The sequence below is a fragment of the Melanostigma gelatinosum genome (genome assembly GCF_949748355.1).
Source record: "Melanostigma gelatinosum genome assembly, chromosome: 19".
Taxonomy (NCBI): Eukaryota; Metazoa; Chordata; class Actinopteri; order Perciformes; family Zoarcidae; genus Melanostigma; species Melanostigma gelatinosum.
In genome coordinates, this window is record NC_136652.1 from 7,908,960 (window position 1) to 7,932,553 (window position 23,594).

At 42.3% G+C, this 23,594-nt stretch overlaps 2 protein-coding genes across 2 annotated transcripts in view; both read right to left on the reverse strand.

Moving 5' to 3' along the window:
* Positions 1-16,300, reverse strand: part of ncoa1 (nuclear receptor coactivator 1) — a 32,965-nt gene extending 16,665 nt beyond the window's left edge. Inside the window, exon 1 of the mRNA XM_079291249.1 lies at positions 16,282-16,300. The gene's annotated coding sequence lies outside the window, so the exon portion shown is untranslated. The remainder of the gene's footprint in view (positions 1-16,281) is intronic.
* Positions 16,301-20,583: 4,283 nt separating this feature from the next.
* ptrhd1 (peptidyl-tRNA hydrolase domain containing 1) lies at positions 20,584-21,963 on the reverse strand. The gene is made up of 2 exons (XM_079291361.1): positions 21,741-21,963; positions 20,584-20,972 (listed from the first exon to the last, which is right to left on the reverse strand). Exons 1-2 carry the CDS (start codon positions 21,948-21,950, stop codon positions 20,802-20,804), a joined length of 381 nt encoding a protein of 126 aa, XP_079147487.1. The 5' UTR covers positions 21,951-21,963; the 3' UTR covers positions 20,584-20,801.
* Positions 21,964-23,594: the final 1,631 nt, after the last annotated feature.

The following is a 23,594-nucleotide window of genomic DNA, read 5'->3' on the forward strand; positions in this document are numbered from 1 at the left end:
TGCCGATCATTGGAAGTATAGTAACAGTAACTCTAGCTGCAGCAATCTTTATTGGGGCTGTACCCAACAGTTTAAAGCTTCTTGCATAACGTGTTATTGCCAGGTCTGTTCCTTGTGCTTAAACCCGTTATTTCAGCCCAGTTGTAGATAAAAGATGAGGCGACACTAATACGTTCAGCATTACACTATTTGTAGAATAAGGTTTCAGTGGTTGCTGCATTGTTTCTGAATTCTGACTGCGATCCAAACGTTTCCAATAATCCCAGAGCGATTCAAAATATATGGATATAAAAAAAGATATTGACGACATTGTTTATCTCGAAAGAAATATTCAGTTTGAATTCCTTGTTGTTGGCATTTAGGCTTTCAGAACAGTAAAAACCGGTTTGCTCTCCCGCTCACACCTGTATTAACAGGATCATCTGGCAGCCATCCAGCACAGCAACACAAAATCAGATTTATTTTCTCTCCTTTTTTTTTAGGGTGACGACGTCGTACAATATGACGGCAGACATTTGAAGCTTCATTTGAAAACCTCAAAAAGACGCTTGGAATGTAAAAAGATGACATTCAGTCGAGCCCTACGCATAACATTTAAACTGCATAACATTTAAACTGCATAACATTTGGTATTTGGACGCAAAAAGTAACATAAAGCTCTGCAACAAACCTGCCTGCTGTTACTGAATCGCCTCTATAGACATTTCCTCTGTAGTTTGTGGGAATGCATGTTGTGGATTTGCATTATATATATATTTTAAAAAGCCTCTGTAATATTGTGTCTCTTATGTCTCTAATATCCCTCTTCCATCTCCCTTAATGGACTCATGCCCGTTCTTTTATCTGCTAAGTCGACCGCCTGCACCTCTCTCGCTGCGTCGAGAGGGTAACCGTGGCAACAGGCAACGGTGCAACATTTGACGAAGCCCACCGCGTGAAGAGGAAGAGTCCACGGGGTCCGTGCACGATCCATCAGGTCAAATAGTTACGTTAAAACCCTTTGGATGCCATCAAAAACTGAATTTAAGACCATTCCATTCATCCATATACTCAGACAAATCCACAAAAAGCAGTAAAGGAGGTGAAGTTCTGTCGTGTTCAGCAAACTGTAGAGACAGGCGGGGTTTCTTATTTCATAGCCTGTTGACTAAAATCAGGTTCCTTAAAGATTTTCCCCGAGTCTAAAAGCCTTAAATTGAATCTTGAGCACATCAGGATGGACTCAAGTCTCTTGATCTGTAAAACCACATCCTTTCTGTCTTGTCAATAACAATCCGTAAATCATAAACATACACAAATAAACTACAGACACGCACAAAGTGTTTCAAATTCAGGGGTTAACCGCACAAAACAAGCAGCCATTGTCACGGTGTCGGGTGCTGCAAAGCGACTTATCAACATAAGCTTTGCAGGAAACACCGTGCGCCATAAAGACCAGTGGTCCCTGGATGTGTGTGGATGTTCCGGCCTCTGTTCACCCACTGAAGTGTTTTAGTCAATTGCGAGATTTTCATTAAACCGACTGGTGTTTAGCCAGAGTAAGAGGCAAGAATCACACAATCGATCCAAGATTTAGCAACCCTCGAGTAGCACTTGTTATAATTTATCAATAAAACAGCTTGTTCTCGGATACCAACAGGATGTTTCTTTGGCGTGTTTTTGGCTGTTTTTGGGCTCTCTCTCCAGGACTTTGTCTGGAGTATAATTACCGCCGTTGGACACACCTGGGGACGTCACAAGATGGCGTTGTCAGCTAATCTGCCCATTATTTTCTTGATGAATGCATTAATTATTTGGGTCGTTAAATGTTTGAAGACAGTACCACATAGAGGATTACCATTACATTTCATGACGCACCAGGCAACACCAGCTGCTCTGTTGATTTAATTTAGCATCCAGAAAACATGCCAATCAATCGGGTTTCCTAGAAGCAACGAGGGAAACGTGGCTCGTGCGCGGTCGATGGCTTCGGCGTTCATGCAGCGCAACGAGCCGTCGACATCGTGTACCTGATCAACAACAGTTCCTCCGACCTGGTGAGTGCTGATGATCAAGTCATTCCGCTCGATGGTAGCCGGCTTTGTTTTCCACATCCCGACCGTGCCCTTCTTGAAAAAAGCAGCATCATGAACATAAATGAAGTTGATGAACTCTTTAGCTGCATGAACACAGGTGGAGTATTGGAGCGCAATCACCATGAAGCAACACTGTGTTTGACCAGTGCTCATAATGTCAGCGGGTTCCCTCCCAATATAATACCTCATATTACTCTAGTATGAACATTAAAATATGAATTATTTTAAGAGATATCAAAAAGGGAGCAATTATTTATTATGCAGTTTGGATTTCATTGTCAACTGACAGATTTTTTTTCTCTGTGTGGAAAGATTTAAATGGAATTATTGTTTTAAAGTAAAATATTGATTAAGATTGTTTGTATTTACAGTGATGCAGCAGTGCGGCTGCCTTCATTTACACTTAGTCGTCACTTTGTGCGTCTTGGATCGAGCAGCTATCTGATGTCTGTAAATGCATCCAAGAAGCTTGTTCTAATCTAGATTCATAAGGCTCCGCGACTGCGTGGACCTGGCTGAGCTTCCAGCCCGTAGCCCGAGGTCCTCTGATAAGGCCCGGTCAGCTTTATTATTTATACCTCTGCTGTTGTATGTGTGATCCTTACAAGCAAAGCTTCATTGATATTTAAAAGGATTCATACCTCAAAATTGTGAAAACCGGTAAAGACTATTTAATTGACGCAGCTGCATTAATAGACAGTTGAGACCCCTGCTGCATCATCTCTTAGTTCCTTGAAGCGTTCTCAGAGAAGTGCTTCAATAAAAGCTACGGTAGCGGTGAGTAAGGCTAAATATTGTCATGAGTTCAAGGTACTGAAGTGTCGGTTTTCCCTGAACTAACTCATCTCTACAGTGTGATAAAGAGCTGCTGAAAAATAAATAAACAAGGTCGCGAAGCGTCGGGGTTGAAAGGTAAATGTGTTCATGCTTCCAGCTGCATTCATTCACTCCCTGCAGTCTGTGAATAATTTCGGCGCGCTGTGTTTGTTACCATCTGCCTGCAGTCTCTCACACAACCCTGTCACTGCGAGAGGCCCTGCTGTTTCCTGGTCTGCGCCATTCGTTTGCTGTGGTCAGACAATGCTCGCCGCGTCTGGGCTTCACATGGAGTACATAGAAATGAAAAACAGAAATGTGTCTTTAATGCGGCAGATGCTTTTTTTTTTTTTTTAAGTGTGAAACCTCGATGGGAAGTGCTGACAATAACAGAAAAACTAAAAGTTATGAAGTCGGTCACACCTTCACAGACACCGACAGGTCAGCCTCCTGTCCGCAGTCGGCCGTATCGCAATTTGCAACAAAAATCCCCACGCTGCTTTATGCACATGTATTCAGGAAAAGGCTGCTCCCAAATTCTGATCTGGCCATTAAATAACCACAAAATGTAGCCTGGAATACTTTTAAAAGCATTTGTTATGCACGGAAACTCTCTCACACCACTCACATCATCGACAGTATGTCACACTGCCGTCACTGTAACGGTGCTACGTCTGCCTCACCGTGACATGTTATTGTTGTGTATTAATTAAGACGCAGCAGACTCATATTGAAAGTCTGCACGTGAAAAACAATGACAAAGACGAACGCAAACGTGATCAGGGCTGCAACACCTTCACTGTAAATGAATCAGTGACGTCAGAAAATAGTGGAACGTTCCCATCACAATCAGGGCTGCAACTGTTGTTTCAATTATCAATAAATGTGATTATCCTATCAATTAATGAATCTTTAAAAACGTCAAAAAAAATGACAACCACAATTCCTAAAGTTGACATCTTCAAATTGCTTTTGTAAAACCCAGAGATGTTCAAATTCCTATAATGTAAGGCAAGGAAGCAGCAAGTTATCATGTTTAAAAATAACTTTAAAGACTACAATGAACCATTATAGTTCAAAGGGAGTCCAAGGTGTCACTTTCAAATGTCTTGTTTTATCCGACCAACTGTCCAAACCCAAATATATTCAATCTACTGTAATAGAATACCAGGAAAACCAGTGATTATTCACAAATATAAAGCTGAAACCTCATTTTAAAATGATGAATTAGTAATCGCCTAATTATTTTTATGGCGGCTGACGAATCTTTTCTCGAAACAACTTTTTGCTGCTTCAGAATAAAAGCTTTTGAATAACTAAATAATGTGGGGGGCTTTTATTGTGAAGAATTTATAGGAAAATGTGTTTATCGGGGATACAGCATATCAATGGATAACCTCTCACTCTGACAAGGCCTATACAAGTAGAGTCTCATACTGTGACATTAAAAGGAGTTGGGACAATGTTAGAAACATTACGGAATGCGATGGAAGCTGGGCATGAGTAATGCACGCATACTCTGATTTGTGAACACTGGTGTTGTCCTTTAAGAGTCCCGGCCTTCTCCAATGAAAACCCTGTCAAGTTCCAGCCCATTGTTTCCCACCATCTGTGTACACCCAGATCCAGGATGTTTACCAAAGAGCAAGAGATTACCTTGGACGACACACAACTCACACACACTACGCCAGACTCCTTTGTGTATAGCCAGTGGACTGCTGCCCATAGTCACTTTGCTCATCTGTGATGCAATGGGAGCAGAAATGTGAGATGTAGTATAATATATGAGGAAAATGAGCCTTCGTAAATAATGCAGTACGTATAACCTAAATGTAAAAGTATTTACATTGCTCAATAAAAGGGGGAAGTGTCCTTTGTCTGCCTTCTGGGAACAGAAGAATATGTACTCTCTAGATCCCATCAATAGAAACTAAATACACCCATAAATATATCAGTAAAATGATGAATATGACCGTATGACGTCATTTGTTTAGACAGGCATGTCTGCCTTCCTCTGTGTGTGTGTGTGTCATTGCTCATTTTTCACAGAGCATTTTCAATCTCAAACACGTTCTCTGCCAGACTGATAATTCACACATGAATATTGATCATTTATTGAACTCTCCTGGTCCCTGTGTGATTTAAAGTGCGAGTGTCTTCACTTCAACTCGTGAAACGCTACTGGAGGCTGAGTCACACATGCTGGGATGTTCAGAGCCATGCGGCCAGTGTTGGGGGCCTCAAGTCTCAGAGTGCACAGCAGCACAGGGGGATAAAGCAAAGAGGCCAGTGAGAGAGTTATTATCTCTCCTGGACTAACTGGGCCTCTCCAAAATTAAATTGATATACCATTAAGTCTTTGATGAGACCATTTCAAATGCAGCCAGTTATGCACTCTGTTTTAAGTACGGAATAAAACAAATAAACCCTCTAACCCACGGTCTGTTTTTTCATGACTTGATAGTGTCCAAAGTTTTAGCATATTTATTTTTTAAATGTAAATCTTAACACAGGGGTCGGCAACCTTTTCTATCCAAAGAGCCATTTTGCTCTATTTTCCACCAAATAAAATTTGTCTGGAGCCGCAAAAGCTATTGTCAAATGTGAAGATTTGCTGCGGTTTTCTCTTTTATAAATATGTAAATTGAATATTTTGGGAGTTTTTGATTGGTGTTCTTAAAAAACAATACATAAGATGATGTTACCTACTATTTTCACCGTCACATTATTTATACATAGACGAGACGCCTAATCGAAGCAGACGGAACAGATCAGAACAATCGTTAGTTGCCGCCCCATTAGCAACATTACAGAACACGTCCAGGCACACACAGTGCACACGTGTGCACATTAACCAGCTCCTTTTGTCTCGCTTCACTTCTCTGAAGACTAAATATTGACCTCTGTTCACTCCCAAGACAAGCATGGCCTTAAGCCTTAGCGAGAGGCGCAGTACACACACTAAAATAATAACAAATGCATTGCCAGTCGATGAAGTAAATAACACGATAATAGTATTCGAGGAATATTCAGTGAAAAGGACAACCTCTCGAAAATACTCGCTGGGCTGTGCGAGGCATCAGTGTTCACCCGTGGCTTCAGAGTGAGACGTACGGCAGTCGTACTTACTTACTTGATCTAGGGCTCCAGTGGGTGAGTCATGTGGTTGGCCTTGTCCAGGGCTCAGCGCAAAGATAAAGGGAGTAAGGGGGGGGGGGGGGGGGGGGGGTGAGATCTCAGCGGTGAGCAAACAGCTTGGAGTGGAGATGATGGAGCAGAGGTGGTGGTGGGCTTATGGCTCCGAGGTCGCTCCATCACATGGCAACATCTCAGGTGCGGGGAGAAGAAGCCTACTGGCCTCCGACTAGGAGACGAGAACGGAGAAGAGGGAACAATGTAAGTATGCGATGCAGCAGATGTTTCTTTTCGTCGTTCATTCGTCGTGAAAGTGGATCATCGCAACAATCGGTTGCCCAGTGCATTCTTCGGTTGTTCGGTTGTTCACGGGCCCTTCTTCCTCCAGTCGTGTAGCATTTCAAAAAGATAAAGCGTCTTTCTACTGCACAGACGACCACGATTTATGAACAGACCATGTTTCCAGATGTGAAACACTTAACTTTAAGTGGTGCTGTACTTCCAGTCGTCAAAGTTCCATGTTACGTGGCTTCACCTTTCATAATTATAACGCCTCGTCAACAAACAACCCGAACAACACGCACACACACATCAGTCTTTTCTAAAGTCTGTCCCTCTCACAGATTTAATCGACCAAGCTAACCACCTGGAGTTGGACGACACCCAAGACACAACATGCCGGTAAACTGTCTCAGATCTTTATGCGGAAGTGTTATAAATAGTAAGGTGTTTGGGAAGTAGTAAGCCTGGTAAAACTGGAAGAACGAGACTCGGATATCACAGAGTTTGTAAACAAGCGTTTTGATATGGTTTTGCTTTTGTTTAACGCGCAAGTCTTAGTTCACGAAGAGGCATGCGGAGAAATACAGAGTTTCCTTCAAGCGTTCAAGGTAACACAGGGTGAGTAATTGACATACCATTTGAATAAATCCAGAATAGCAGATAAAACACTTAAGATAAGGACGGCATGCAACGCTGAAATTTCATTGGCGCGAGTGACAGAATCAGCAGGCCGTCCCTTCACAGGTATCAGATAAGGATAAGAGAGATGGGACTCACTCCAGATGTGGAGTGTGCACCCTGCCAACATTTTTACTTGGATAAACATCTGTAAAAACAATGTGTATCATACTTCACCTCCGCCTCCTCTTCACCTTGAGCACGGCTCAAGCAAACCTGTTTGAAGGCAGCAGGTCTTTGTCATATTAACATGTTCAAAGGATAAAGAGGATCTTATCAGATTTGCTGCTAAATGACGCAAAGACGCGTGCACGTGGTCCTCAGGTGTGATCGAGGAGAAGGTGGTGCAGTTTGAACAGGCCATAGAACACCCGCCCCCATGCATGTGCTTAAAAAAACAACTGACAAACCAGTTCCTTTGATGATGCAAAGTATTCAACCATACAATTATGTCAAAAGACGGAACAGCCCACGCCTCACAGCCCACGCCTCTCAGACGAGGCTCCTCCTTCGCCGGGTTTCGGTCTCGGCTTACACAAGCACACGTTATAAGCCAGAAGAAGGTCAAAGAGAGAGTCCAAATATTCCAGAATGAGATGAAAACAACAACACAGTGCTACTACCCCCACAATATTTAAATACACGTCTGTTTACACGTCCATTTTAAAACACGCTTCAGCTCTTATTAAGCAGGAAAACTTATTATACAGTTAATAAATATCCGCAGCCAAAGGGATTATAGGAGAGAGAGGTGACTGAAATTATTACTGTCTCACTGAGCTTTCTGTTATTGTTATTATTGCTTTTGCTGCTTTGTCTGTCAAAGGACTTTGTAAACTCTGTTTTTAAAAGGTGCTATATAAATAAAGTTATTATTATTACTATCATCAGCAAATAAGTTCAACCTCAACCTTACGGAGAAGAGTACCAGTCTACAGCCGGGCGAGCGGTGCAAGGAGGAACTGTATCTTAGTTTAGTGTGTTAGCAGGCTAGCATTAGCTAATTGGTCGGGCTGTCACAATACTGTCGTTGGGCCATATATTGTCCCAGAGATAAACAATGTTTGTCATTTTAACACCATCTATGCCACTAATATAATGATAATTTAACAGCATAATAATGCAAGTATAGCCTCAGCAATTGGAATAGGCATGTCACCATTACAAAAACTTTATAATTAAACAAAACAAAGCCACACAACCAAAATAATAATGAACTCTTGGGCTCTGTAAACAAAAATTAACAATGTCTGCACAATGCCCAAAACGTATTATGGAGGTGAAAACACTGCTGTATTCTGACATAATTTTGGCTAAAATGTTCTCATGTAAACAAGCAGGCATGTGAACAACAATAGGCAATAGCAAGGAAAGCAATTATGATCGAGGTCATGTAAGAATCAAAGAAACCGGCCTACTAATTGGTGCTAAACTCCACGGACAGCTAAGACGTTTGGAGAAGTATGTGGTCACAAACCAAAGTATTGGACAAGTAACCCGGTGATTGCACTAGAGCACATGTGTCAAACTCAAGGCCCGCGGGCCGAATCTGGTCCGCCACGTCATTTTATGTGGCCCGCGAATCCGCCAGCAAATAAAATTTTTTTTTTTAAATAAAAAGATTTTTTTTTTTTTTTTGGAAAAATAATTAAAAGTTAGACTTGAAAATAAAAGTATCCCCATGGTCGAAATTATGAGATAGAAAGTTGAAATTATGAGATAGCATATCACAACAGGTGGACAGGAGAGGCAACAGCCCGTAAAGCGGTTTTCCAACGATTGAAAAAGATCGACAAATAATCCCAAAATGTCCACGAAGAGAAAAATTGATGCAGAGGGAAGAAAATGTAATGAAAGATGTGAAAACAAATACATGTTTGTGCTTCAAGGAGAAAAACGGGTCTGTCTTCTGTGTTATGAGGCGTGTCGGTGATGAAGGATACAATTCACGTCGGCATTTTGACACCAAACACGGAGCTAAATTTAGCCTCCAAGAAAAACATCAAACTGTCCAAGAATTAAAAGGCAGACTGCAATCACAGCAGAATATATTTACACAGCTACAGCCCAGTGCATGCTGAAGGTATGTGAGCAGAGCGCCGACCAGATACAGACTTTTACAAATGTCAGTTTGTGAAGAAACACCATCGCAGACCGAGTTCATGAACTAGCAGCAATCTAACAACACAGCAGCTAAGAGACGAGCAGGTACTTGTGTTTTTAATTATCTGTTGATGAAAGCACAGACAACACGGCTACATCATCTATCCATGTTCATCAGACCTGACTCTCAGTGAGCAGCTCTTGGATGTAGCTGCCATGCACAGGACGACGACAGGGAGGAACATTAGTGATGTGGAGAGGTGACACAAACAGCTTTGAACAAAGTTATTGTCATAACTTGTGTTTGATATTTGTCTTTGTTATTTTCTTTAATAGTTTGATCTTTGATAGAGTCATGTGGGTTTCTTAACCCTCAATTAAAATGATTTGTTATAACAACCGAAATGTGTTTAAATATCATTTTTTCATTTATATAACTGCATGTACAATATTTGTACACTTGAATAAACAATAATCAAATGCAGAGAGAGTTATTTAACAATATTTTAGGAGAAGTTAGTTATACAGTCTTACATTTACAACCGGCCCTTTGAGGGCGACCGTGATGCTGATGTGGCCCAGAGTGGAAATGAGTTTGACACCCCTGCACCAGAGGAAAGGTTGTGGAATTACCAACGTTATTACAGTTCATATTATGGGAAACATGACTGGCTGACCTTAACCGGTCATACAATTACGCATCTTCGAATTAGCATATGCCCGAAAAATCCCGTATTGGTCGGGCTCTACTAAAAAGCATCTTTATTGTCCCTAAACTGACCACATGAGCTCAGGCAGACCTCTCCTCTATGCTTCAGTGTCAGCCATGCAAACCAGCTTCGTCACAGTAACAATCATAACCAATAATCGTGACTGCAAAGCTCTTCCTGTAAAGCAGGTTCGCAGCATACCGACATCAGACTGAGTCACAAACATAACAATAACCTCGCGTGATGAGCCTCTGCATGCACATGTTGTCTCATGTTGCCGGCTACTCCCATTTTCCAGTAACTCTTTGTACGTTTGTGGTTTTTCTAATCAAGGTTAGGCTACGAAAAACCCTTGCCATTTAGACACCTGCATATTGGTGCTGGGCGGTATACCGGCTCAAACGGTATAATTTTTCGTATGATATTCATTTTTCACACACCGTCATACCGGTGCATAGCCGAAACAATTGCTGTCACTCTTCAACAGGCAGCAAAATATATTGTTCGCCGCTATGAGCGCTACAGTCGGAGCTAGTTGTCTTAAGTGTAATGAGAGGGACCCCTCGTCATGGTTATAACTTTTTAACAACAATTAATAACCCACAACTATCACTCTTTAACAGGGAAAAACACCACGACACAACCGTTTGTAACACTAATAATTGTACATTTATAAAATTTCACCGCCGAACTGCATGCTGGGTACAGCTCGCTAGCTAGCCCGGTAGCACAACAGTCTGTTAACAGCTGAGAAAGGTTCCGTCGCTACAGTAACGTTACATTACCGAACAGGACAGAGCGATGCATGATGAACAAAGACAGACCGGAGATGCACCGATAGAGTCTGTGCCCAAGAGAGGAGCTGGGTCTGCTGTTTGGAAGTGTTTTGGTTTTAAAAAATCCGACGTTTTGCGAGTTTGGAGCCACTGTTGTTGCCGCTGGTGGTAGCAGAAAACGTGAGTTATTTTCATGTGTGTAATAGATGCAATCTGAAATTTACACCGTGAAAACTGCAAACCTATCTACGTCATGTTTTTATGTTTGTTAAATTCTCAGTAGCGATAACTAAATGATATGCTTATATACATATTCCAAACAAAAACACTTTAAAAACTCAAAAAAAATGATTTCAATGAATCATTTTCCTTTGCTTTTTTTGGTATTTTGGTCAGACACATATGCAACGCTGATTACCGTAATATGTGTGGTATTTGTTATAAGTGTACGTTGGTACATAGAGGGCGATAAGAAGCTGTACATGGAGGGACTTAGGACCCAGGGGAATGTAGGTAAAAGGAAACAAGAAGAGAGGAAGACACGCCACACAAACAGCTGTACACCGCTCGCTGCCGGCCGGTTGGCGTTAATGCATGGAAAAAGAATACCGCGATCCCGCCAGAATCTTACAAAATACCGTGGATACACATTTTTGGTCATACCGCCCAGCACTACTGCATATACACCGGTGTTTATGAAAATGGAGCTTTGGCTGCGTACAAAAACTGGCACGAGGATGCAGTGTCTGCAACACCACGAGTGGGTGGAGAGGTATCATGGACTGCAACAGGATCTACTACAAAACGGACGCAAACAGCCAGAATGCTGGTGTGAAAATAAGGACACCAAGGCAATAACTTAAAGACTGTTAATAGCCGTTTCCAAGCATTGACTGATGGAGAAAAGACTATTTTTAATCAGATTGGTCACTCAATTTGGGAGATCATCGAAGTGGCTGGCACCGAAATACAGTACGACGAGATAAATCATTTTCTTCCTGTGGTATTGGATGTCTTTTGTCTTTGTTTAGGATCTCACCATCTAAAATGTATCCCTGGCTTCATCTCCTTCCCCTGAATCGCAATCTCAACTAACATGCTGGCATTTGAACCCAATGTCGAACACAAAAGCCTTTGAGGGCAAGCCAACTTTTATTTTAAATTAAGAAAACTGGAGGCCTAGGGCCCCTCATCTACTTTAGGGATTCAGCAATAAAAAGCTATACCACCAAGAACAACAACAAAAAGTGAGTGGGATGCCAAGTTCAAGCATTCTCAAGAGCAGAAATAACAAATGTGCAGGACAACTTTTAAGTGCTGCTGCCTGCAATTTGCACTGCAACATCTGAGTGGAACTCTGGAAGCGTCTCAACGCCCACCCGTTTAAAAAGCCAGACACATTAACGCCTTTAAGCTCCACTTCACTAAAGGTGTTCACACCACCATATGTTCACACTGTTCACTTCCCATCGAAGGTGAGATACCCACAACTGTTAAAACTTCCACCAATTCACTTGACAGCGTCTCCCGGGCACATCTGCAACAATGTAGCTGTTAAAATAAAATCATTTTCCAGTGTTATAATTCAGGCAAACACCTACCAAATCCACACAGGAAAGACAAAACTATTGTTTCACTCTTCTTATTGGGACTCAGAAAAACAGGGGCTTGACTGTTAACTTGATCACAACGGCACAACAACCATTTTTCTTGCTCTGTTTTCTCGCTTGCCCTATCAATTTCCTCTCGTTTGTGGCCTTTCTGTTTCTCTCATTCCTCAGCCTTTACCTTTGTCCTTCCCTCCATTTCCTCCCAACCCTCACAAATTCACACAGTCTGCTGCACAAGCCTTTCTTCTCTTTTCTCCAGGCCATAATGTAGGCCATCGCTCTGACAGCGGGGTAATGCAGCGAGGAGTCGGAGAAGCGTCGCTCTTCTCTTGTTGACCAGTGCTGAGAAATGGCATCAAACGGACCCCGTGAACGGTGATCGGATTGGCCCGTAGTGCTTCCATTGATTGGTGAGTGGCCCCAAAAATGCTGATCGGAGCACCCTTCATAAAAGATGGTCTGAAACACTGGAAAACCACCAAATTATCACTCGCATATTTCTAAAACATACGTATATGAAAGCAGAAATGCATCCAGCACTAAGTCTATTTCATGCGTTAACGTGCGATAAAATAATTGTCGGCGTGCATTAATTAATACGTTAACGCGATAATAATGCGTTACCTTGCCCAGCACTAATATATATTTCAAAACGCACCCGAGGGACTCTCAGACAGAAGAGAGGGTGTCTCCGAAGTCCTCAGGTGTCTCCGAAGTCCTCAGGTTCCATTGTCTGGGAATCATGAACGTCTGTACACAAATCAATTTGAAGTAACTACTTTCTGTGTTTGATAATGCTGATACACCATCACGCTTGGATGGGGACAAAGAGTAAACGGGACACGGTGCGGTCTTGACAAAGCGCCCCGGGACGCTTTCGCTTCAAGTTTGCGTGCAGAGCGGTTGTCGACCTACCGCTGTGATGATCCGCTTACAGTTGGCAGAGCTTACAGAGCACGACATTACAGAGTCTCTGTCTGAAATACTCACACAATCTGCTATATTAGTGCACAACGGCAAACACACACAAAGGTACACAGCTCTGAAATGAAACCAAACTCCTGATGATGTCCCGTCACTGCATCAATGCAGAATAGTTTGTGTGTCCGCATCGCGGTGCATCTTATTAAACATTTCCAAAATGCTTAAAGAACAATGAGGCAATATGCTGATTCAGAGAGAGAGAGATTCAGGTTCTGTCTCACATCTTGGTGCTAAATAGGAAACTTTGTGCTGCTGTCAAAGTTAGGTCTTACAACGACACTAAACACTAAGTTGCCAGGCACTGACAACTGTGAACACTGAGACATTCGTATCCTATCGTCCCAACAACAACAAACAGTTGCCAGCCAGTGTGGCCGGTGAGCCTAACTGATCCATCTGCCTCCTCAGACAGCGTCCGTCAGTATCTGCTGGGTATTCTGACCCGCAGTAAAAACATCACTGTGAGATTTCCACTGGCTGGTTGCAGGTGTCCTTGAGTGTGTGTGTGTGTGTGTGTGTGTGTGTGGGGGGGGGGGGGGGGGGGGGGGAGACAGCATGGAAACGTACTACAACTCCAGCGGCAGAATGCTGTGACAGTGGCAGTGCCGAGTGCTAAAATGGCTGCTCACGCTCCATACAGACACAGAGCTTAGCTGGGAAGGAGGTTCTCCCCACTCCCAACAATGTGGCTCATCCTTAGGTAGCTTCAACAGCTTGTGTCTGAGGGCTCGTAAAGAGATTGCCATCGCTCGCATTCTAATACATGTGAACCACATAGGATTCTGCGCTGACCATCGAGCAGCAACAACCCCCGCCCTCATCTGCCTCCACATCCTCATCAGTATGCACAAACGGTCTCTTTTTACCAGGGAGGAGGTAACTACAGCGCTTTAGCATGTCACCGCGCTGGTTAAGGGTCCTCATCTCTTCTTCATATTACAGGTGAATTTTGGGTGTAGAGAAAGTTTACCAATCATTGATAGGCATGTTTTTGTATGACCTGGGTCTGTTATTTGGAGCGGTAAAATAATTATTTTCCCTTCATTATTACAGTGGTTTTGTTGTGTTGTTTACGGTTCGGATGTACTCGGAGAGCCAGCAGAGTCGCACACTTTGAACTGAATAACTGAGGCCTACATTGAAGTCCATCTCCGGACCCGTTATCTGGGCTACATCTCACCCTAAAGAGGCCCACCTACAGCACGGAAAGGTCCCAATACTACACAAACGACCTGCTATCATCGAGCGTGCTCAAGCTAAACTAAGGAGTCAGTTGCAACATGATTTAATATGATTCACAGGACTGCACAAAACTGACTTTTGTATTAAAAGCCCATAAGCCCAAATAGCTTTGAGTTGTTGTTGCAGATGCTTTGCATCACAATTCACAAGTCTGAGCGCAGCCAATAGAAACTCTACTGCACTGAAACAGGTTCTACTCAAACACCGTTTCCACTGGATCGTAGACGGAACATATATACGCTGTTTCAGCACGATTGTCCAATTTTTGTTTACATTTTAGAGACAGAACTCTTAACGTGCAGCAGATCAGAATCAGTTCATTGTCAGGTGTGTTACACATACAAGGAACTTGGCTTGGTGATTGGTGCGTGACAATGAACATAGTGCAACATCATTTAAAAACAGAAAATTAACAATAAAACATGATTAACAAACACAAATAAAGAGTATGATATATGTCCAGAATACTCAAGCCCAAACAGCCTTTATAACCAAACTATTGCAGGACTATTAATGTTTGTTATTATCACCAGTTTCCTCTTCTACGTAATACACACTCCGACACTCACAACACATTACATCCCTCCCCTGGAAAGGGCCAATGTGTCGCCTTTCGGGGGATCTATTATGTGTGTCCAGGTTGTAAAGCCCTCTGAGGCAAATTTGAAATTTGTGATTTTGGGCAATACAAAAATAAATTGAGAGGGAGGATTTATTCAGTCGGTTGCAATCTGCAACCACACCACTACATGTCATTCAATCCTACACACGGTCCCTTTCCGATGTATTGATCTAAAAGGGACAACACTGTTTATTACCAAAACAATGCATCCAAGTAAAACATTTTCTTCCCTTTTCAAACAGTTCAACAGCAATGAAAAAAGCAAATTCATAATTCCGTGTAAGCTCTTTACAGTCAATATGTTTTTGTCATCTGAATTTAAGATTTTAGATGAAGGATGCAACGCCTTCGAATATAGCTGCAGGACTACGAAACACCACGACTGACAATAGAAACAGTAGAAAGTGAGGTCCACTCAGGTGCATTTCTTCCATTATTCTGAGGGCATCGTGTTCTCCGACTGCATGCGATTGATCTACTCTGAAGTATCTTTTATTAAACACTGCACACGAGTTGTGTTTGAGAGTTATGTAAACATGAATAGGGGATGTTTTTACAAAGAGGTCAAGATGCCCTTATTCGCACGCGGGTCAATCGAAACGGAACTGCGACGACACCTTGAGGCCGATCGCCTTCGTCTTACATAAGCAGCAAGCCTGGTGTGTTTCTATGCAGGTGGCGAAATTAGCACAATGTCCCAGCGAGCACGGTAGCTCGCCGAGATGGTGTCGATGTCTTTGTGGCGACGTTGTGTGGAAAAAATCAACAATGAGTCAGGGATGTGTGCAGGCCCTGGAGCACAACCTGCACTGCAGTGAGGATGACATGGTGTCATGCGTTAATACACGTCCACGGCTGTGACTCTCTTACCTGTTTTGTCGTCCGCTTGTAAATAAAGATCCAGGCCCACGAGGTCCTGCTGCAGATTCTCACGCTGGATGCTTAATTCCCATGCAGCTGGCGAACTTTAGCATTACCAGCTTAACTAACTACTTGCTCGCGTCAGATGTCTTTTGTTTTTTTTAAATCCACTGTTACTTTTGGATTCATTATTTTGCGGTGAGCCGTGGCAATCATGTTGCAACAAACTCCAAGTACTTGGCAACCGGGGGGGCAAAATAGTTGCGTGTTAGCTTGGCTCGCTATCAATTTACCGTCAGCTTGTGTTGACAAACAAGCCTGCGTAGCTGAAATCAAACACACGACTTGAGGCTAGCTGACGCCAGGCTGCTAGCACGGTTAGCTTACCCAGCTCCGCTAAATCCAAACCGTGTTGCAAAAGGACCCGTTTGTCGCTGCGTCCGACTTGTGTCCCATCGGTGGAGAAGAACCGCGAGCAACTCCGCCAATCACTTGCGGGTGGTATCTGCGTTTCAATGACGGCGCACTCGCGTTTGCAAACCCGAGTTATCGCTTTGGTCTCTGCTCTCCGCCATTTCCAAATCTCTCAACACAAACAAACAGGGCTGCTCGTGCGCGCGGAACGTCGATGCGCGTCCACGGTGACGGCAGCGGGCAGAAGCTTCTGTTGTGTTGATAGCATGAAGCCCCGGTTGCTATTGTCCGCGAGACGTGTGTATTGATACGATACAGGGAATATGCGCATGTGTTTTGACGACGCCACGGAGAGTAACCTGACTCGTGCATGTATTGAACATGCACTGTTCAAACTACAGGCCTCCTGCAGCTGTGTGTACGTGTGCGCGCATGCGTGTGTTGGTGCACTGTGCAGAATCCATAGTATCTGGTACATAGCGATGCATACTGTCTGATGCAGTGTAGCTCAATAATTCATGAGGGTACAGTATGTTTATGACCATCATTAGGTGGTCAGGATCGTCGGATTCACCACAACAGCATTGAAAACACACACACACCGTTTCATGAAGACAACAGCAAACATTCAAAAAAAATACATAAATACAGTTTTAAACTAGACACTGACACTGAGGTCATGTCCTCTGATTCCAGTTTTTGGGGGAATTTGCAACCTGTGGAGAATAAGTTTCTTATTGTGGCTTTAAGGGAGTATTTAGGTCTGAATGTGGGAAACAAAAGAGCAATACTTTATTTCTGAAATTTCCTAATAATTTCAAGTGTATGTATTTCCTGTATAGCTATGTAATCAGCCACTAATGACAAAGAAAATAAACATTGTTCTAAGATAGTGATCTTATCTAGAGTACAAATTATAAAGATTTGCTGTATTTAATGTGAAAAGTTCTTCGGGCTTAAATAATATAGAAAACAAGCAAATATTATTCTTAATTTTATTTCGACAATGAATGGATAATCAATTCATCATAAGAAAAGAAAGAGGTGCTAATACAAGATGTACAGTTGTTTGTGAACGAGCCATATAAAGACGATGCATTCAATATTCTTATTGCATTTGGCATGAACAACGAATAAATATTTGAAATTGAATATTTTTATTTGTGTATTGTCAGACAGCCGAACGCAGGAATTTGGATCTATGGAGATTCGGATGAATTATTGTTTGTTTGGGCTTTATTTATAATCCCCCCCCCCCCCCCCCCCCCACACACAATTAATTAGCTGCTACTGTAATCACAGTTGGCTTGATTCCCAGATATTATGTCACGGCCGAGATGACAAGGAAACGCACTCCAAAAAAAATACCCAGTATCTTCTCTGTAAATCAATAAGAAAGTCAACCCCCAAAACATTTAGGAAGAAGTTAAATGAACTCAGTCAGCCGTGAAGTCTGTGAAGAGAGGGCAGCGTTAGTGGGAATGAAACCTTGCTGCCATTTCCATAAAACTGCACCAGACCAGAAAGAACTTGTTGAAAAGCACACGCCACATGTTATTTATGTAGTTATTTAGGTGAAACGTGAAGCTCGTGCCCAAAGGAGCGGCAGAGGGGCGACTTGACCTTTTCCAGAGCACCTGTGAACTGGCCTTTCCTGTTTGTCGGCATTTTTAACCGGTCGCTCCTGTTCAGAGCTGAAACGACTAAAAGAGTTAATCAGCAACTGTTTTTGATTATTGATCAACCGTTTAAGTCATTTTTCAAGCAAACATGACAAGCTCCTCAGCAGACCCTTTTTTCAGCAGCACACGTTTGATGTGATTTATGACACGAAACAGCGTCCGGCCGCATTCTACAGGTGAGGCCGATCCAGGGTGCCGGTGTTGTGCGTGCTTTCATTGGACAACTGAGCCATCGTTAACGAAAAACATTTTCCCTTGTGTCCTTCCCACACTGACAAGTCAGAATGTCTGCAGGGAAAAAAAAAAAAAAAAAAAAGGACGACTGTTAGGATTCCCTGCTTTTGTTTTCAGTTGTCTTACGCGACGGTTCAATGAAGATCTTTGGACAGAAGACATTACACTGGAGGAGTTGTAATAGACATTTTGTCACGCCAGTTGCGACTCCGCCTTCATTTTGCAGCTACAGTAGGATTCTCCACGAGGACATACAGACTCAAGAGGTGAAGTGAATAGGGCCTTTTCACAGCAGATATTTTGACAGAGCAGGGTAACAATCAGGTGTAGATCAAATGAATGATGCTCCTGTTCTATTTAGTGTATCACAGTCATTCCAGTGAGCCAGCATGCACGATACCAGCGCCCTGGCCCACCTAAATGGAACAGGGCCATGATTAATGTTATTAATCACACCCGTGTTCAATCACATGTCACCTTGGCGGCGGTGGAAAAAGGCCGAGACCAGTAAACACTGTTGTAGCTTTATAGTGTATGCACAGGGTTTATAAACACATAAAGTATGTTCCGTCTCATTTTGCAATGACATCTAAAGAGGACTTTGTGTTTCAATCATAAACTTCATTTTTTTTTAAAATCCCTTTTACACAGAAAAATGGAGGCGACAACAATACCAGGAACGGCTGCATTATACAGAGCGAGCAGATTAGCAGTTCTGGGAACACATCTGCTGCTGTGCTGCATAAAATGGGCGAGGACACAATTATCTGCTGGGCCTTGGCTGTCTTTCACTTTGATCTCTAATATACTTTATCAGGTTTTATATCAAAGCATTTTGCCCATTGATTCATACTGAATGGTGGTTTTTCTTTCCTGCCAGAATAAAGCTCTCGTCTTCCACAAACACACGCCACATCCACGGGTCAGCTGCATCATGTTGGGACGATGAGAACGGTTATCAATAGTGAGTGTGAACTAGTTTCTTTAATTATGATACGTACCGAGCAGATACCGTGTTTAATGAATAAACTGTATGCTTCACTGTGTGGAAGCGACAAGGATCAGTCTCTGATGTGATTTAAATTGTTTTGTAAAACCCAATGTAACAAATAAATACATAGAAATAAATTAACTGAATTACTGATTGTTACGTATGGTTCTATGTCCTGCCGTGAATGTTTGTGCTTGGGTGTGTGTGTGTGCAGTCTATGTCTTTTGAGTTCTGGGTGCAGCTCCCTGAACACGATTGAACACGATTACTGGCTGCGGAGTCGAGCCCACATAAGCCTCAAAACGCTGGAGGGCCCAAAGCATATAGCTAAAGCCTCTTTTTCGATGGTGCTGTACTGACGTTGGGCTGCAGTGAACTTCTTAGAGAAGTAACGCACCGGGTGATCAATGCCAACAGAGTCTCCCTGAAGCAATACAGCACCAGCTCCAGTACCACTTGCGTCCACCTCCAACTTGAATGGCACTGTAAAGTCTGGAGCTGACAGAACTGGGGAGCTACACAGAAGAGCTTTAACGGTTGTAAAAGCCTGCTTACACGTTGCGTCCCAAACCAGATTCTTATTGGGACTAAGAAGGTCTGTCAAAGGGGACACAATAGAAGCACAGTTTCTGCAAAAACCCTGGATAGTAACCAGCTAATCCAAGGAATTGACGTAGCTCCCGTTTAGTAGTAGGAACAGGAAACTGAGCAATGGCTGTCGCCGGTCTATGCAGTCTTCCACACGAGGAAGAGGGAAGGAATCTGTCTTTGTCACGCTGTTTACCTTCCTAAAATCAGTACAAAAGCGTGGTGTTCCTTTGGCACTAGCAAACACACAACACTTCATTAGTAGCTGGTGTGACGAACGGCATTTCATTCCCGACTGTATTCCAGAGTTGCATGAGAGTTCATGACCTGCGTTACAGACTTGATACTGAGCTTGTATTTGTAACTATAATGTCACACACTGTATGTAGTGTACTGTGCAGCAACACCGCGTCTAAACATGGAGTGATCCTCTATAAAACACAGAGCTACACATTCAAGAATATCATGTAGCAGCTGCAATAGAATATTCCTAATTGAATTGTTCATGTCTGCTACTCTGACCTCATTATTTGTGCAGGTCCTTTGTAAAACAAGTACAAAGACGGTATGACGGGATCGCTGTTAAAAGTGTGCTGAGAATTTAAGTAGTTACGTTCCAGAAAAATCCCGAACAGACTTACGCAGACCTCTCGAGAAGTGCAACTATTTTGTGGCTACAAGTCAAATGCACGGATAACACTTGGTCCTGTATCTTTTTACATTATTGATATGTTTACTTTGTTGTGTTTACACAGCTTTGACTCAATTCATTGACTGTTAATTGCTTTATTGACATGATTGCAATGCAAATGCTACCTTTGTGTATTTTTCCTACCACCTGAAGAAAGTAATCCAGAAAAGAACTTCATATTCTCCGACTTTAATCTTGGACATTACAGGTGTTTAGACTCGCTGAAGATGAAGTTCTCTGTTCAAAAGATGAAATTGGATACTGACATGCACTGTAACGCACAGCTGGCCGACGTCTTTCAAGGCAGTCATTTGAAGAGCTTGAACTTGCGCAGCAGCGGCTGGACCGCCTCCTTTGGACATGGCTTCAGAGCCAAGCAGGTGGGGATGTTCTCTGGCTGCTCGACCCAGAGCTTGTGGGCCACACCGGCCTGTGTAAGGTTCTCAGAGAGACTGGAGAGGGCGGCCTCGTCTGGAGCCTGGAGCAAAACAGACATGTACAGTAAAGCCAGGCTATTAAAGACAATAGAGCATCAAAGACTGGGCCACAGATCGCCATTACCTCACATTTCACCGCAGTGCTCCATGTGAGCAAATAAGGTTTGATATTAAAACCTCTAAACCTATCTTTCTTTATTCCAGTCATTATTGAGTAGGTGCATCAGTAAAAATGTCCTATTTGACTGGGATCTATCTAATAGTACATAATACATTACATTTTAAATTAATTAGAATTATATCAACTCCAAATAAGAATCCATATTCAATGTCATTATCCGTTATTTAGTTGCTCTAACAATTGCAGTTAGATTAGTGATTTAAATCGTTTATGCAGAAATACCAAACTCCATTCGAAATTCCGTCATTTAATAATTACTTCCCTCATTATCACACATTTATATACCAGCAAGAAGACCATTTAATATCTCCATCTATTCTTAAGGAGTCACTTTTAAATTCGGCACTCATCTTATAGATCAGACAGAACTTTATATTGGGATAACTGAGGACTCTCCGCTTCACCTCTGGTTCTTATAATACTTTGAAGCTAAACAATGTGAAGGAGGGTAGCTCGCGCAAACCGGTTACAATTAACATTTTATATAATTTTAGTTTAGCCGAATAACACAACTAACCTGAACATGCTTGAATGTGTCATCACACATATTGTGATAAACGTTATAAGCGTTGTACTAACTAAAGTGACACATATTTGAATGGAGTCCGGCGGGACGAGCGGCGCTTACCCCTAGCACCACTTTGTGCATGGAGTCCAGCTCGGAGAGGTACCGCTGTGTGTCCGGGTCCCCGTAGTGGAGGTGGATGGCGGCGGTAGCGGCATGGCAGGCCTGAGTTATCACGGCTCCCAGGGGCCAGGACAGCTTGTGGACCAGATCCGAGCGGACCACGACATACTGGACCAACCGGCTAGGAGACCCAGCTCCTGTAGCCGCCATTTTTATTCCTTCCCCAGCACGAACAGGAAGCGATCCAGATTCAATGTTTGTTTATCTTCCGGTTCAGCCGACGAGTCGTTTATTATTAAACCATATTAGAACGTTACTGCCCTCTGCTGGTAACTTGTAAAACTGCATGTGAAAAACAGGTTACAGTCGTTCTGCTTGTGCAATAATGAAAAAAGCCTTTAGGGGATATGTAATGTTTCCTCAACATCTCACCTTGTCCATTGTATATTTTGATGATTTTATGGTTCCAAACATGAGCACTGCAGAATATATCTTAAGCCTTAGAATAAAGTGTGAAATAACTTATTTTATGTCAAACCTGTGGGAAAAACAATGGCCGATGGCCCAGTGGCAATATACTGACATCTGGGAGAAACCCTATCACTGCAATCAACCCAGAGAGAGATTTACTCACTAAACTACTATGGAAAAGGGGATTCAGTGTACTGTACTGGAGTATTATATTATTGCCAATTGCCAGAAGTTATAGCTCTTCCTAAAATATCCCAACTGGAAGAAGTATGGAAGTTTATTGATGCCAAAACTATTGAGCGAGCACAAGAGAAATCCAATCTGTTATTGAGCTGCATGTTAAGATTAGAGAGCAGTCTGATTTTTAGGTGTAAAAAGTAAATACAAAACAGTACATTTGATAGATATCGTGCCACCACTGAGTGAATTTCTGGAGCTTCGCACTCTCAGGTTTGTCAGTTGGTCTCTCCTGCTGAGAGCAGAGTCCAGCTGATTGGATCAACACTGTTAGACCCAACGTCCGGCTCTTATCAGTGTTCATTTTATTAGTCTAAAATACTTTAACAGTCTCTCTCACAGTCTCAAATTTGAGAAATTTGCGGATAGAGCTCAAACTTGAAGTGGCTTAATATTCAGTGTTCAAGTTCTTTATTGTCATATGCAAAGCAATTACAGTGAAGCAGTCTTTGGCAATCAATTTAGTAGTTCTCAAACTTCCTCAAGTAATGCTCAAACATAAAAAGAAAATAACTAAAGTAACATCTAATTCAAATGACAGACAAGCATTACTGTAAAGTCATAGACTGGAGGAGGGGTTAAAATAAGGAATAAAATGTAAAACTTGTTAGACACGTGTACAGTAACAGTAAAATGTATAAATTGTAATGCATGTATTTTTCACATTTATGAACTTCCATAATCTTCCATAATCTTGCATTTCTTAAAAATCCTGAGAAAATAAATGAAATGCAAACCACAGATTCGTCCAAATAAATGACAAACACACACAAGTAAATGTCACAATAATTATTTATTAAGCATACACATTATAATATAAATATAAAATATGCTATTTTTGTTTTTTAAAATTGGTGAGACATCATTATATCTGTGTTGAGACAGACAACCATACAAACAGGTTTTAATATTCTACCAAAATCTGCTATGCAGCTGTAACAAACTTGCCATGATGGTGCCGTTCTAAAATCAGAGCCTGTATTCATGGAGCATGTCAGAGAAGTGGAACTGATCTAGGATCAGGTTCCATGTAAATGTCACCATAAATGAGGAGGCAAGCCGGTCTTAGATCAGCGCTCCGAGTCTAAGATGCTGTATGCAGTGGGCCCACGTACAGTGAGAGAAAGAGCACAATAACCTACCGTA

Bases quoted from the DNA above. Each gene is read 5' to 3' on its own strand.
- ptrhd1 (XM_079291361.1), bottom strand. From the start codon at position 21,950: ATGGCGGCTACAGGAGCTGGGTCTCCTAGCCGGTTGGTCCAGTATGTC. The intron at 20,973-21,740 runs GTAAGCGCCGCT...GTTTTGCTCCAG, and splicing joins TGCACAAAGTGGTGCTAGGG to GCTCCAGACGAGGCCGCCCT.